Source organism: Trypanosoma equiperdum (assembly GCF_001457755.1).
Source record: "Trypanosoma equiperdum strain OVI genome assembly, contig: ctg_1950, whole genome shotgun sequence".
Lineage (NCBI taxonomy): Eukaryota > Euglenozoa > Kinetoplastea > Trypanosomatida > Trypanosomatidae > Trypanosoma > Trypanosoma equiperdum.
In genome coordinates this window covers 24,013-39,431 of record NW_027124005.1, presented here as the reverse complement: position 1 = coordinate 39,431, position 15,419 = coordinate 24,013, and the positions used below count along the sequence as shown (strand labels likewise).

Here is a 15,419-nt window from a genome sequence, read left to right as displayed (position 1 = left end):
TAATGACAATCTTGCATATCCACTGTCAGCAATCCTTCAATTTTCAACTTATTCCTTATAACTTCGCCCATCATAATATCTTCGTTAAGCGCGCCATAATCTATGTATTTATAAAAGTTTCGAAAGCTGATTCTTTCGAATAATAGTTTACAAAGGCCTGAATAGCCAACTATTTCTTTTACGACATCCCTTGAAAGTGTGTTTGCATACCCAACGGCGTGCCATCTCAGCCTCCAAATGATGTCGTCAACATGGCCCATTGCTCTTCCCATATTCAATTTCTCCCTTGGAAGCACCTCCAGATATTTTAGATACAATGAAACTCTCATAAATATATCATCATCTGCTTTCATTATATATGGATTAGTTGGTTTAAACATTTCCACTGCAACTTTGAACCACAGATATGTTTTCCTACTCACAGTGAATTCTACTTCCCAACCACAATTACCAGAATCTCCCAATTTTTTATTTGTTGTTGGATTTACATCACAAACAGGTAAAATAATAATATACTGATTTAACTCCGCTTCTTCTTCAATTTATCTAAACTCGCGATTATTATTTGTATGAGGTGATAGAGCATAAACAATAAGCAACTTCCCAGTAAAATTATTTGAATTTCTTGCCACTTCATGGTAACTCCAACAAGTTTCTCTCTGTAAGATTCTTCTTCTAAATCTTTCATCATTATCTATTGAGGGAATTCCAGCCACAACTAAATCATCTCTAGTTTTCCAAATCCTCCTTAAATCAGTGGACACAAATATCATATACTCATTTTCATCAATTTCAACTGAAATAGGTTCACCCTCACCAAAAAAGCTGTATATCGATACAAATAAATTAATTCCCATAACAATAAAAACTAAAGAAACTACAGTCGCACAAATACTTCTTATATACTTTATAAGATATTAGTTTCATACTAATGAAAACCTTGAATACATCATAAAGTCATTGTATAAAATAAAAAAAGGAAGTCATTTGTGGCATGATTTAAATATTATTCTTTAACAAGTTTGCATTTTTACTTATGATATATATCGATATATATATATATATATTTATATGTATCTATTATTTGTGGTCTCCACATGCTGCTAATGGTCCCCAACTCCTCTTTTGTGGATGCATTCATAATGAAGTTATGTCATAGACGATTTGTCGTTCGCATATGCTCGACGTTTTCCACTGTATTAAAGCTTAAGTGTCGGTCGTTATCTGTTATTCTGTAATTGCGGTCCTGAATACACTTTTTCTTTTTGAGTTTACTTGTTTATCCCTATCAATACCGCGGCCGTGTGTATTTTTAAATGAACTATGTATACTTTAAATCGCTTTAACGGGTTGTCGTTGCGCCTCTAAGTGGTTGGAGGAGTATAATTTGGAAATTTCGGTAATTTATATATATATCTTTTAAATCTTGATGTATGCGCTACATCGAGAAGTCCCAGCACATTTATTCTTTATTTGGTGTCCACGGCAATTCAATGATAGTCCTCGTTTCAAATTTTTCTTTCCTATAATACTATATTGTTTATCACATAAGTCGGCCAAAATTATTATATCTAATGAGAAAAAACTTTGGCGTTACGTCACACATACTTAATCCCTTCCATCTTCTACTTCCACTGCTTTTTATTCACTGTTGTTTATAAGTATCCGCTATTTGTTTAAAAAACACAGTCTTCACCATAAAAGCTAATACATCGATGCATCTTTGAGTGAAATACAGGGTGCAATCTCCTCTTCAATCTTTTTGCCTGTGCTCAGCTTCGTTGTCGCGCGGCCTCTTATCTCATTCTACATATTCTTTTCTTTTTTGTATTCTCTCGCTGCTTCTGCATATCATGCACTGACTTAGTTTTTTTCTTCACACTATATTCTCTTTCTCCCTTATTGTTCCTTCCATCATCTTTCTTTGTAAAATGTAGCACGTCGCCATGTTACTGTTTATCACTGTGAATATTATATTTTCTTCTCTGTGTCTCCTCTAATAATGTTCCCCCTACGAGCTGTACCACTTCCTCTTATCCACTTCCATTCAGTCACTTATACCGACTCCACCCTTTCCATTGTTTTAAGTACTCTTCTTTTACACCTTCATTATTCCTTCACCACCACTCTTATTATACTATTCGCATATATACACTCACAACACTTTCCTATCATTATTATCATTATTACTATTATTATAATTACTCCTTTTATTACAATATTCGTATATACACACTTACAACACTTTCATCTTATTATTACTATTTATTTTTATTTGTTATAATAATAATAATTATTATTATTATATAATCAAAATAAATTGAACTAGAATACATTTTACAATATCAATTATTTTTAACACTGTGTTACTAATAAGTTTTACCTATGGGCCACCATCATACACATTCGACTAATTTGCAGAGTTTAATCACAAAGTGTTAAAATATTGCAAATTTTAGCAAATCTCTTCACACATAAAATAGAAAACATTTAGAATACCACGAAACTCATCAAAGCAGCCTTACTCAGAGCAAACTTCTTATTAACAAGAAAACTGGAAGAGCGGAATTTGTAGCCGGATTTGTTAGTTTCGTCACTATTTTCTCCCTTACATCCGCAAACTTTGGTGGTTTGGCCTTTGTTGGCCTTCTTACATTTCTCTAGTGTGTCACGTTTACTGCAATATACCCAGGCACTTGTCCGTCCTGTTCCTGCTTGATTTCCTGCTGCATGTTTCGTTACTTCATCCTTATCCCATGTGCACTTCTTTTTGCCACCTTTATCTTCAACCAATTTGCATGGGGGTTTGCAGTTATCTACCCCTTTCTTTTCGCAAGTTGTGTCTGTTTCCGAATTTGACAGGTTTGGCAGTGGATTGTGGTCTGAACATGGTTTTGCTTCTGGAACCTGAGAACCGCGTCGCTGAAGTAAAAATGTTGCGACTTCACGGAGCCTGTCAGTTGGTATCTGGTTTATCTTTTTTACTTCTAGTTGAAGTTCCGGTGGAAAGTCTAAGTCCTCCGCTAATAATTTTTCGACGAACTCGGTTTTTAATTTGCCCGCATCGGTGCTGATTATTGCTGTTATTTGCTGTTTTAGGTTCTGTTGTTATGCTCCTGCTTCTGGTGCTTTGAATCTGCCGTTTATTGCGAAGTTTACGTGGGAAAATCTCCCCTCGGCACCTAGCATGGCATATAGTTCGTTGAAGGGGTCGATTGCCGCTGTCGCTGGTGTTTGCTCGTAGTTGTGTGCTGCTTTGATTGCTGCGAGCACTGCATGCATCGTTGGTGAGTCTGCCGTATCGTGTTTTAAACTTCCTGGGTTGTTAAACGTCACACCGCCGGAGCTCGTTGAAAGCAGCCCGGCCACTATGCTCAGTTGGTTTGCCATTTCTTGGTCGTCGAAAAACTTTATGTCTGATGGTGGGTGTGCTATAAAATTGCATTTGGTGAAGTCGCAACCACCGTTTCCTGTCGCGCTGCCGGATGCTAGTTCCCCTTGTAGACCTGTGCTATCGAATCTGTTTGTCGAGTCTAGTTCGCTTGAGGTCGGTATGTCGGTGCTGCTGCAGCCTGCTAGCTCACGGCTAAGTTGAGCGTCCGCCTTTGCACTCGCTGTTTGAGTTAAGTACGCTCCATTGGTTGTCGCTGTGCTTGCCCTCAGCTGTTCTAGCAAATTCATTGCCTCTATAATCTGCCCGCCGAGTATACCGGTCGTCGCCGCCTTTACCATACCTGCACTTGCCTGCCGCTGCATCGTCGTGTAAAACGAATGAATGATGGTTTGCGTGGCTTGTGCAGCTATCATCGCGATTGCCTTTGATTTTTTCGATTGCCAGAGCAAGCCATATATAGTCATTTGGTCCCTGAGCTGTTCCGTTTGAGCTAGCTTTGCATCTCCTGCTGCTAGGTCAGACTTGACTTCCGCCGCAGTTTTCCTCATCCCTAGAGTTTTTTTGCAAAGTTGTGCCAGCTTCGTTGCTTCTACTGCGTCTTTGTTCGCTGCTTCAATCTGAAAAGCTATCAAATCTAAAGCTAACAGAAGTCTTTGTGCCTGTATTGCCGTGCTCGTCGTACTTTGTTTGTATAGCTGTGATAAGGTTTAGAGAAGAAGTTAAACGAGTGTCTGTTTTTAGTGTCTGAGCTGTATCCCTCCAATCGATACAGCATTCTTCCTCTTATTTTAAGAGTGTGTTTAATGATGAATTTGGTTGCGTTTCCTGTCGCTGCTTGAGTCTGTTTTGGGTGAGAGTTGTTGCGTTGGAGCCGTATTGTCTGCAGTAGTGTTTGCAGTTAAATTATTTTCTGGTAAGTTTAGGTTAAATATTCGTTAGCACCATTCACCACTTTTCGAGAAACTTCTAGTAGCTCTCTGAACTCACCTACGTTGCAATATTCAACCATTTGACTCTCTATTTATCAATCCTTTCTATCCTCACTATTTCCTTTATGACAATTCCACTTAATTTCACACAGCTTCAGCTCACATCACAACTGGAATTTTTTTATAGTTACCACTGTATCAGTACTGGTTTGGCAACTAATTCAGCTGCATACTTCACCCATCGCTGACGAAAGCGCCCTCGCTTGCCTGTCAGCTGCATTGGTGTTCTTATTTTCTTTTGTTTTTGGAGTACAAGCCCTGTGGTTTGAGCTAATATCGAAGCTAGCAGCTGTTCATAGATTTTTTTGTTTCTTATCATTATTGGGTATATATGGTCTTGCTTTTGTTGGTGAGAACGTTGCTCGACTCCTTTTAACGTGTCACACCTTTTTAGTGTATGATCAATTTTTTTCAAGTTGTGTCATGACTTGTAATCCAAACTCCATGTAACCATCATTAAAAAGAATCTAAACTTTTCTCATCTCTCATATATAAATTGTCATCTATTCTCCGGAATACAAGTCGTTTGTCGGTTAAAATAATTTAATACTTTTTGTCTTTAATATCGTCCTCTACGGCTTTTAACGGATTCTGCTTTCTACAGTTTTATTTGCTTTTACAGCTGCTGGAATATAAAAGTAACGGCATTTTTTGACGAACACGGTTTGGTTTCTGTTTCTATTTTAGATCTTGTTGTATAATATAGTCAGAAACCACATAAGACCCTTCAGTTTGAGTTCGTAAAGTGTTTTTTGACAACGTTAGTCTTATCAATCCACTTTTTCACCTGAATATCAGAGAACTTTTGGAGGTGTGCCCTAGTTTCTTTCAAACTCTTAATATCTTTCCAGTATGCAAATACATAACTTGAAAAATAGTGGCATTGTTTTTCTCTACTTCATAAAGGCTCCATAACAGTTTATACATGCGCTATTTTTAGCAGTTCAAGTGTTTTCATTATTCTATTCATGGTAATGCATTGGTAGTCATAGTTTTAATTTTTTCCCCCGTAATATTATATTACTAAACACAAATGTTTGCTATTAGTATTACATTTGACGAGAAAACTAAGATATTTTCCTTACACCTATTCAATACCCCCTTCCTTATCTTCTCTGTCAGAGCCATAAATTAGCATTCGCTATTAAATAAAAAACTACAGGGGCCACCATCTCTGAAGTAGAATCTATCGATTTGTGAGTACAATGTAGAGATCTATAGTCCTTTTATAGCTCCTCGCTCTGCCGTATTTTTTTCGCATTCCTCCATTCTTTTTTGTATTTTTGGGACTTATGTTTCATCTTCAATTACTATTTCTTCATATTTTATAGCGGATTGATCTGACTGTACATTAGACTCTGCTTTCTCACTGATTGATCTATCCATCTTCTTCTTATTAGCAATTATCACCGTCATAGCTGCTTCAGAAACTAGGCATAATACCTCTCTTTTTCTTTTTTTGTCCTTTTCCATCTAACTTTATGCATTTAACTTGATAATATTTCTCTTCCTCTTTCACTTACTTATTTCCATCGTACCTTGCCACTGTTTTAATTGCTTTTACTTAGGTGATCCATTTTATTTTCACAACCACACCTACTATATTATTATAGATACACTCACTTACACTTATATCATTATTATTATTATCTTCCTAATACTATTATAACCCTAACTATTACTCAAAAATAGGCAAAATAAACAAAGTCAGCATAACAATCAGTTTTGTCGCCCTATCGCCTTACAACTGTATACTCATGGGCTGATATTACACCAAAATTTTATTTTTATCATATCTTTTAAATTGCAAAAAGTTAATAATTTTCAATTTTTAAATCAAAAAGTGTTAAAATATATCAAATGTTTCAAATTTTAAAAACCCTCTCAAAATAGAAAATTTCATAATGTTTACAAAATGGAGCAAAGTTTTTTAGTACACTAAAATTCTACAAAACTCATAAAATCAATAATCATCATATTCATTTAATTATTGAAGAGGAAACTAAAATCTTTGCAAGTGTTCTCATCCCATTTGCAAACATATTTTCACTCTCCTTCGTGTTTCCCCTGAACCTCTTCTTTCTTTCCCTCTCCTGTCACTGCTTGGTTTGCTTGTTGTTCTGCCGCTTTTACGGGATCTAATGAGCATTTTTTAGTTTTTTCAGTGGCATTCTCGTTCCATTTGCAGGGGTCTTTGCAGTCGTCTTTTGATCGGTGTTTGTTGCAGTCGCTTGTGCTCGGCGCCGTGCTGCTTAATACTGGTATCGCTGTTGCCGTTGTCAGCTTTTGGGCATCGCCTTCTAAAATTTGTAGATAGGCGGCTAGAGCGGTCCCTTTTAACGCCGCTGCTTGCGCTACGATTCTGTTGTTGACTGCCGCCTCCGGATCTGCCGTTTCAAATTTCGCTATGGCATCGTCTATGTGTGTGAGCCACTGTATGTCGAGCGTGCCGTCGGCCCTGGTGTCTTTGTAGTAAACGCAATTGCCGTTTGCTCCGCCATCACATTGCTTTCCTGATGGATTACCCAGAATATTTGCGGCCTGCACTGCGGCTACTTTATCCGCCTTGAGAGCTACTGTGAAAATGCTCTTGGCATGCCTTAGCTCGGCTGCCGTTACTTGAACCTTGCCTGCTTTAGGGCATTTTGCTGCGAGCGCAGTTGCTGCGGCTTGTGTTGTTTGTGTGCCGTCGCCGTACGTGACTGATGACAGAGCACTGCCTGTGCAGCTGGTCGATGCGCCGCCCGATACCGAGCAAAGACACAACAAGTCTGAGTAAAGCGACAGTCCTGGGTACTTCCCTGCTGGGTTTTTGTCGCCGCAGCCGCTGGCTCCCGAGTCCGCGTATGTGTCACCTGCCTTGTCGCTGCGCTTCCCCGTTTTGCCGAACAAAGCTTTATCCAAGTCGCTGCGTATTCCCTCCGCCGTGACTGTTGTTTTAAGTTTGTCTTTTAGGGCGGTGATTGTTTTTAGCCTCAGATTTAGGATATTGCTTGCGACTTTGCGTGCGTGCGAGGCGCCTGGCCGTGTTAGCTTCACTCCTTCAATTTCCGTTTCCCCCTTTGCGATTAAGTTTTTTGCTGTTTTCCATGCTTCTCGGTTTGTTTTATACTCTTCAGGTTTTTTGTCGTCGTCTGTGTTTGGTTCAAAGTTGGAGTCATAGAGGGTGTCTTCTGATGCTGATAGATTTAGTTGTCTTACGTCCGTCATTAGGGAATCTAAGTCGCTGGTGCTCGCTGCTGGGGGTAACATGGGTGTCCCACCCATTATCTGGATTATGGTGAAGAGAGCGTTGAATGCTTTGGCGTTGTCATTGGCGGCGCCGCCCACTCCGACCGTGGTCGCTGCGAAGGCGAGTGCCAGCGCTAGTTTAGCCAGAAAATTCCGCCGTGCTTTCCTCATGTGTAGTTATTGCACTTTCTTTAGCGTGTCATAAGAGATAGTTCGTTTTGCTGGAGGGTGACATCGCTTTGTTACCTTGTGAAACAGGATGCAGTGTAGCATTAGCGGATGAAACCCTGTCTTTTACACGGTATTGCGCCTGATTGGTCAGTTTTTTCGTGTACATCCGCTGTTAGCCAGGCTTTTAGGTGCTCAGCACCGAGTTGAGGAACGGTTTCTGTGCACTTTCGCTTGTTGTCTGCATCTAGCTGCCGGCCGCTGTATTTGCTTGCCTGTGGTGTAAATTTATAACTAGCTTTATTATGTATTACCGAGTTGTCTTTCCAGGTGACATTTTGGTATTGAACTTTTCTTCTTCGTTGCGTTTATTATGTTTTTTAAGCTACATGCTACACCTTTGCTTCAGCAGATATCGTAACTGCTATACTACCGAAGTTTCACCATGTCGGTTAATTTTCTTTGCAAGATGGTGGTATTTTTCTGTCTTCTGTGACGGTATTTTTTTCTCTCTTATAACTCACATCACTTTTATACTACTACACCTGTTTTTTCAGCTCATTGATGACACATTTACATACTTGAATCTAGAAGACAACAAAAAGCTCGGTTCTATCTAATACCCTTTCAAATTAGACTGAATATAGAGCTCATTAAATGTCAGAACTTCCACACTATCTTATGATACAATAATATATTTATTACTTCAGTTCCTTTCCTTTTTGCTTAATTATTCTACTTTGCGTTAGGTTTTCTATATTTGGTGGTGTTTTTCGCTCTTTGCATATTATTTTCATGAGGTTACCAGCTGTTTTCTCGGGTATTGTTTGGTAAGCGTGGTTAGTTCTTATTAGAAAAAAATTATAGACTAATTATATTCACTTTATAAGCTTCTTTCCCTTTTTTTATGTTGCTGTTTATCCATGAAAGTTTCTTTAGAAAAAATGCATCTATCGAAGAGTTCTTAGAAGCATATTAGAAATGATTCATTTGGTCATTCTCAACTATTACCGCTTCGTTATGTTAGTTAAAGCCATTCAATTTAGCTTGCACGTTATATTCCTTTATTTCTTTTTTACATGATGCCGATGGTCATGTTTATGTTTGAAACAGTTAAAATTACATCTTCTTTTATATCTCTCTTTGTTTTATTTAACAATATTCTTCATACTTCGCTCCCACTTCTTTACCCCTATTTCAGCCTTTTAACTGTTTAAAGCGCTACTATTTTGACCACAAATCCAGTTTCCACAACACCTCTAATAATAATATTCGTATATACACACATTCACAACACAACCCTCTGTGATTATCATTACTATTTTCCTAACGATATACGTAAAATAAATAAAAAATTAACAAAAATAAAAGTTATAAGGACAGCATTCGTTTCTTAAACCCTATAACCCTACTACTTTACATTCATAGGTCACTATCATACTCATTTTTCTATTTTTTTAAATTTCAAAAATTTTACATTTTATAGAAAAGTTTTAAAATGTATGAAATATTAGAAAATTTAGACAATATTAGAAAACATCTCAAAATACTAAATTTCTTGAATTTCATGAAATTAATCAAAATCTTTAAACACTTAATTACAGAAGCAAAAATGCAAGCAGTAGAGGGACCTTCATCAGATAAGAAATAACTGCTGCCCCCTCTTTAACTTTGCACTCTTTATTGTCCTTATCCCAAGCGCATTTTTTTGTGTCACATTTACCCTCTTCAGTTCCTTTGCATGCAGCTGCGTTTGTTTTATTATCCCCGTCTTTATTTTCTCCTGCTTTGTCTTCTGCTGCATCTTTTTTGCCACCTCCTTGCGACGTTTCTTGTTTCTGCTCTTTTCCTGGCGTCTTGTTGGCTGATGTGATAAAAATAATCGCTTGTGCCGACTGAGTTTTTTTGGCTATTGTAAGCAAGTCCTCTGCATTTTCAGCTGCTGCGGCCACCACTAGCAGCCTGGTGCTTGTTAGTAGCGTAACGAAATTGGTTTAAAATTTTTGACTGTTGTCGCCAAATATCTTTTCGAGCTGTTTTTCGGCGTCAGAGTCTTCTATTTTTTCGCCGCTGTATACTTGCCAGCTCTCTCTGTATAAATTTTTGATTAAAGCGTTATTTTTGAGTTCGCTGCCGCTGAAGTTTTCTGGGTCTGTGACATGTGGAAAGGGCTGCTTGGTGTACTCGCAGAAAGGCTCCGCTACGCATTCACGGGACCGTAATGTCTGTTTCTCTCGTTCGGCCTGTTTGAGGCAGGCCCCTGTTGTCTGCCCGCTTTCCGTGATGGGGTAGCCGGTTGCGTCTGTTTGTTTGCTTGTCGGCGTTATTTGTAGCTTTGCTGAGATGTCGTTGGTGTTGGCTGTTGTGTCTGAGCAGACGCCGGTTGCGGTTCTGTCTAGGTTGGTCACCGTGCCTTTTAACGTTGCCACGACTTTGGTCGCCTGAGGCTTGAGCTCCGTCTCCTTCAGAATATGCAAGTGCGTCACGCCTTTGTGTTTAAATTTGTTGCTTCCAAGGAAAGCTGCTTCGTCTGCGTTTAGGGCGCAGTTCGTCGGGGCTTGATGTGTGAACGTTGTTGTGAATGTGCAGGTTTTTGGGCTGCTGGCGGTGTCTGCTGTCGGCGTTTGCTCCTGAATCGATGTATCCGAGTACAACAAAGCTTCGGTGTACGCCGCTCTCTGTAAGAATCTTTGTGACGCGCTCTCCGCTAGTGTTTTGTGCTGCTCCACTCTCACTGTTGCTTGGGCCGCTTCTGAGCTAGTGTATGCTGCTAGTGCCAGTGTTGCTAGTTTCGTATGTTCGTCGGGTGTCTTTAGGGCAAGCAAAAGCCATGCATCAGCGTAGCTTTGTAGCTTCTGCGCTTGGGAGCGTCCGTGGCTTGCCGTTTGTTGAATTTCCGAAGCTGCGATCTTTAGATACTTCAGTTCCGAGCAGAGTGATCCTACTTTTTTGCTGGCTGGCTCTGAGACCTGTCCTGCTGCGCTCAGCTGAGATTGAAATTCCAGAAGCAATCCTATTGCCACTGAATACACAGCTAGCTTTGTCATTGGCGTCGTAGGTCAGGAGAAAGTTGTTTTTTGTTATCAAAGCTCTTCGCTTCGTTGCTCTGCTCCACTTTTCCTTGACTAGGTACTAGAGAGGTGTGGGTGTATTAAGATTTCTTGGTTTATTTTCGTTGCGATATGCGTGTCGGTCCGAGAAAGGTTTCTCGGCATGGTTTCTGGGCCAAGGCCACTTTTTATTCATCTTTAAACCCCTCCTTAAGAGTGTGTTGCAAAATTCTAAATACTTTCAGCTTTTTACAGGTATCAAATTACTGGTCTATCACTTTTATCCTTTCTATTCCAAGCACAGTCAACCCCCTGACGTTAGTGGTAGCAACCTCATTGTGGTGTCAGGGTCTTGTACCGAGGAAGAATAAAAATTTTTTGCGGAGGCTAACTGTTACGACGTGAACACTGGTATATCTACCGGGGTAAGTGATTCCTGTGGTGCCATAGTGAGTGCACTTTTGGACGTTGAAGATATTTATGTGTGTGAACCGCAACTCAATCCGAGAAAAAGTGAATACTTCATGCTTTGGGGTTAAGTACCCTGTCCAAGGGAAACCCATCGAAGTCGTATACATGTCATTAGCTGTAGAGCTAGTGGTGAATTTACAGGGTGAGATGCCGCAGCAGCTATATGTGGTGCCGCGTCCTGCAATGGAGACCATGTATATAGAACGGTGGCCGCGTTGTGTTTACCGTCTGTTTGCGAAGTGGGTTGGTAATAATCTCCACATAAGGAGGCTTTGGTGGGTAGTGGCTTGTTCTCCAAGACTGGACCTCACACTATCACGCCATGTTATATGATGTGCATAGACACATTTCCTCCTCATTACTAGTGTAAGGTAGGCACAATAGCCGTGAATCCGCACAGTGATAAAAAAAGTGCACGTATATCACTTCTTTCTTCTTTAAATTTCTGTGTTTAGTTTAAAAATAATAGTTCTCGCTCTCTATAACTCCCTCTTACTCCCGCTCCATTTTCACATTGTTTAAGTGCTCCAATTTTGGTAGTCCGCTTGGTAGTCGAAACTGCTCTTATTATATTAACAATGTTACAATATACGCACTCAAAGCAAACTCCTATCATTATCATTGCTATTACCATTATAAACTTCACTTATATACATAAAATAAACAAACCTAAACCAAATTAGAATATTAATTATTTCCATACGATATCATCTTACCACTTTGTGCCCATATGCCAATAGCATACCAACGTTTTGTGTCTTCAAAGTCCATATTGTTCACTAATTTCTAAACTCTCAAAAATTTACAGCTTTGTACAATTTCATCAAAAGTGTCAGATTATATCAAACATATCAAAGTTTAGCGAATTAACCGAATTATGTAAAAATAACATATTTCATAACTCTCAAATAATTGAAAATCCTTAAATTACACCAAAATAACAAACGCAGCAGCAATAAGAGCCAATTTTTATTAACGAGAATAGAGGAATCCTGAAACTTGCCTTCAATCCATCCACAAAATTTGGCCTTGCCTGTAGAAGGAGTACCTGTCACTGCTTCGTATGTCTCCTTGGTTGAATGGCTAGAGCAATTTACTCCTGTTTTTTGTCTATTTCTGTTTTCTCGCTGTTTTCTGTTTTCTTACTTACTTCCTGTGGTGTGCTGTCTTTGGCCTTTCCTGAATTTGCGCTGCTTTCAGTTTGAATTAAGCAAGAAGTTGCACTTGCGCTAAGCTCGCTAATTTTCTCTGTAGATTTGACATCTGTCTTTTTTCTATTAGCGATCACCTCTTTCGGAATTGTTACTGCTTCCACTTGGTTCCAGACTATGTCTGTGAAAGCTTCCTGGTCGTCCCCGTATAAGAGGTTTACCGTGTCTTTGATTTTGTTTGCCTCCGCGGAAGTGGCTTGTTCAGTTGTGTGTTTGAGGATCAATTTCCTTATTGCTTGTTGAGTGTGTTCGTCGGTTTTTATCGCCGCTTGCACGAGCTCGTTGCCGGTGGTTGCTATCCAGCTTAACTCCTTTTCAATTGCTTTTAGGCCATCCAGGTTTTCGGTTACAAAGTCCTGCGTTGGTATGATGTTGGTGGACGTCGGCGTTACTGCTGTGTATTCTCCGTCGGTTGTTGTCCCCTTCTTGTAGATTTGTTTGTTAAAGTCTAGCAGCTCACCTCCGGACATGCGTAGGTGGTGGTTTTGGTTGGGGGCTGCTGATTCGTAGTCTGCTCCTCGGTTGCTGGCCGTTTCTCCGCAGATCGTCACGCTGTTTGACAAGCCGCTTTTTTGAGTTTCCGCCTGTGCATGGATAAACACCAGGGTTGTGCCGGTTTGTGAAATGTCTGGGGCGCTTATGGTTTTTATTTGGTCTGTTGGTTCTTGTTTGAGCGTGCCTTTGGCGTGAGAAAACGGCGTATATCTTATTTTCTCTCCGTCGGCTCCTGGTCAGTCGTTTTCACTGAGTGTTCTGTCTGCCATGGTCGGAACGGACAGTGATTCAATATCGGCTAGGACAGCCTTTACACCTTGGTGCCGGCCAATCTTGGCTGTGACCTGTAGGGCTAGGGCTGTTAGCCTGGAAACATCTGCGGCGGTTTTGTCTAGCAGTTTCCCCGCAACCGGTAGTAGTGCTGCTGCCGCAATCCGCAGGTCTCCGCGTGTGGCCGTAGCGGCGAGGACAAGTCTTGTGTAGTCCTTTTGTAACTTTTCCTGGCTTGTGATTAGGTCCGTTGCCTTTGATTTGATGACCGTTAAAGCTTCTCCAAACTGTCTGGCAGCGGCGCAAGCTGTAGCAACCTGTTTTGTGTGTTCATGAATGGTCGCTAATGTTCCGGTTGCGGTGGCTAGTACGGCTATCGTCCATATAAAGGGCAGTGACATGAATTCGTGTCTTCGTGCTAGCTCGTGTCCCTAGAGTGAAGGATACCAAGAGAAGTTGAGTTTGTGCCAATTGGTTGCCGGTGGAGACGTAGGTATGTTGTTTTCTGCCCCTTCTCGATATTAGGGTTGCCTCGATGGAGCCGATTTTTCTGCTTGTTCTGTAAGTCACGTGCTAGCACGTGTGGTTATAGCTTCATGATGTCTGTTACTTTTAAGAAACACGTATGTAACAAAAAAGAAGAACTCAAGAGGCCAGCATCTTCCTTTAGTAACGGAAAACGGCACCCACTTAAGGTAAATAGCCTCGATTTTCAAATTTAATAAATACCATTCTATATCTAAAGCATCTTTCATTAATGTTTGCTGTGTTCTTCTATTGTAGTCCAATTCCTGTTTTGTGGATGAATTTATCAGCGGCTACATAACACTGACGCTTCACTCGTACGCATGACTTTGAACATTTTTGAGAAACCGTTTTGCCAAACCCGTATAGCAGTTAATTTTTGCATTGGAGTTGCCTTTTTATTCACCACTTTTGTTCTTCCAATTTTATTTAGTGCCCATAAAAACTGCTGTAAGTAATGACTTTCTGTTTTATCGGGGGTGAAAGCTCTGAGGACGGGGCGTTTTTTCACATTCCTAAATTTTTTTTCTACTGAGCAGACCCTATCCATTTATAGCCGCTTAAACCGCCTGACTGTGCTCCACCAGCTTCAATTGCTTTTTAAAAACAGTAACGTAGACTCTACTTGTAAAATACTGAGGGCAACTGTCTCTGATCTGGACATTTAAAATCGTTTGCCTTGTTTTATTGCGTGTATTTCCTGTGTAAATAAAAGATAGAATTGGCTACTTCGAGCAAACTAATCAGGACAAAGCAAAAAAGTAAGAAGTCTCATCTGTTATTTTCGTTCTCTATTTCTATTGAACATGACATAACTGTTGTTTAACCGACTTTTCTTCCTGTCCATTACCTTTTGAATATTTTTTATTTGTTCCCAAATTCATTCTTATAGCTGTATAAAACACCAGACTACTTTCTACGAGTTAAGATTCTTATCTTGTGGTTTCTAATTTGTTCTATTTACTGCTATATAGCTGTTGTCACATCCCGCTGTAATGAGAAGATGAGGCTTTTATTATTCCAGAGCATGCACAAACTTTTGTTTATGCCTGCTTTCAGCTGTTGCCGACGCCGTCTAAGATTTGTCAATTAAAGTCCTGAAAGTTTCTTTTTCTTCTTCAATTTTGCTTTGTTAATTGTCATCTTTTGTTTTCTCAGTCACAATCCTTGCGTCAATTAACCACCCATTGAAATGTATTACTGTTTTCCTGTAATACAGGTACGGGATTAGAAAGGTATCGCTGTTTATTCCCTCAAATTCGTAAATAGCCACAACTGGCTCATATATGGACTTTTTTCACGGCGTTTCCCACCCTCTCACTTTCGCCAGCAGCTTCTCCTTTGCTATCACTGTATAAAACGTAGGAGTTGCATTTTCTCGGTCGCTGTGCTCTGTTTATTCATAATTACTGCCTCCACATTCGTTGGCATATGAGAGTCCCTTCTTTATTTCGGCGTCTGTTATTGCGTTAATTTCTTCCCCACACTCTCTCTGTCTTTCTGTTTCTCCGTATAAAATATATTCCTTGAACTTTCCTTCACTCATTCACTTCCATTGTACCCTCTCTGATTTTAAATTCTTCTATTTTTGTAGTCCATGTGTTCGTCAAGACAT

At 39.8% G+C, this 15,419-nt stretch overlaps 4 protein-coding genes and 1 pseudogene across 5 annotated transcripts in view; all 5 read right to left on the bottom strand.

The window, feature by feature from the left end:
* Positions 1-422, bottom strand: part of TEOVI_000480900:pseudogene — a 601-nt pseudogene extending 179 nt beyond the window's left edge. Inside the window, exon 1 of the mRNA in view lies at positions 3-422. Coding sequence covers positions 3-422 — 420 coding nt within the window. The remainder of the gene's footprint in view (positions 1-2) is intronic.
* Positions 423-3,108: 2,686 nt separating this feature from the next.
* Positions 3,109-3,942, bottom strand: TEOVI_000480800 (Trypanosome variant surface glycoprotein (A-type), putative; the record flags this gene model as incomplete). The annotated part of the gene is made up of 1 exon (XM_067223743.1): positions 3,109-3,942. One exon carries the CDS (start codon positions 3,940-3,942, stop codon positions 3,109-3,111), a length of 834 nt encoding a protein of 277 aa, XP_067079844.1.
* Positions 3,943-6,429: 2,487 nt separating this feature from the next.
* Positions 6,430-7,785, bottom strand: TEOVI_000480700 (Variant Surface Glycoprotein, putative; the record flags this gene model as incomplete). The annotated part of the gene is made up of 1 exon (XM_067223742.1): positions 6,430-7,785. One exon carries the CDS (start codon positions 7,783-7,785, stop codon positions 6,430-6,432), a length of 1,356 nt encoding a protein of 451 aa, XP_067079843.1.
* Positions 7,786-9,776: 1,991 nt separating this feature from the next.
* Positions 9,777-10,829, bottom strand: TEOVI_000480600 (uncharacterized protein; the record flags this gene model as incomplete). The annotated part of the gene is made up of 1 exon (XM_067223741.1): positions 9,777-10,829. The coding sequence occupies one exon, from the start codon at positions 10,827-10,829 to the stop codon at positions 9,777-9,779; it is 1,053 nt and encodes a 350-aa protein (XP_067079842.1).
* A 2,416-nt stretch (positions 10,830-13,245) lies between these two features.
* On the bottom strand, positions 13,246-13,680 carry TEOVI_000480500 (uncharacterized protein; the record flags this gene model as incomplete). The annotated part of the gene is made up of 1 exon (XM_067223740.1): positions 13,246-13,680. One exon carries the CDS (start codon positions 13,678-13,680, stop codon positions 13,246-13,248), a length of 435 nt encoding a protein of 144 aa, XP_067079841.1.
* Positions 13,681-15,419: the final 1,739 nt, after the last annotated feature.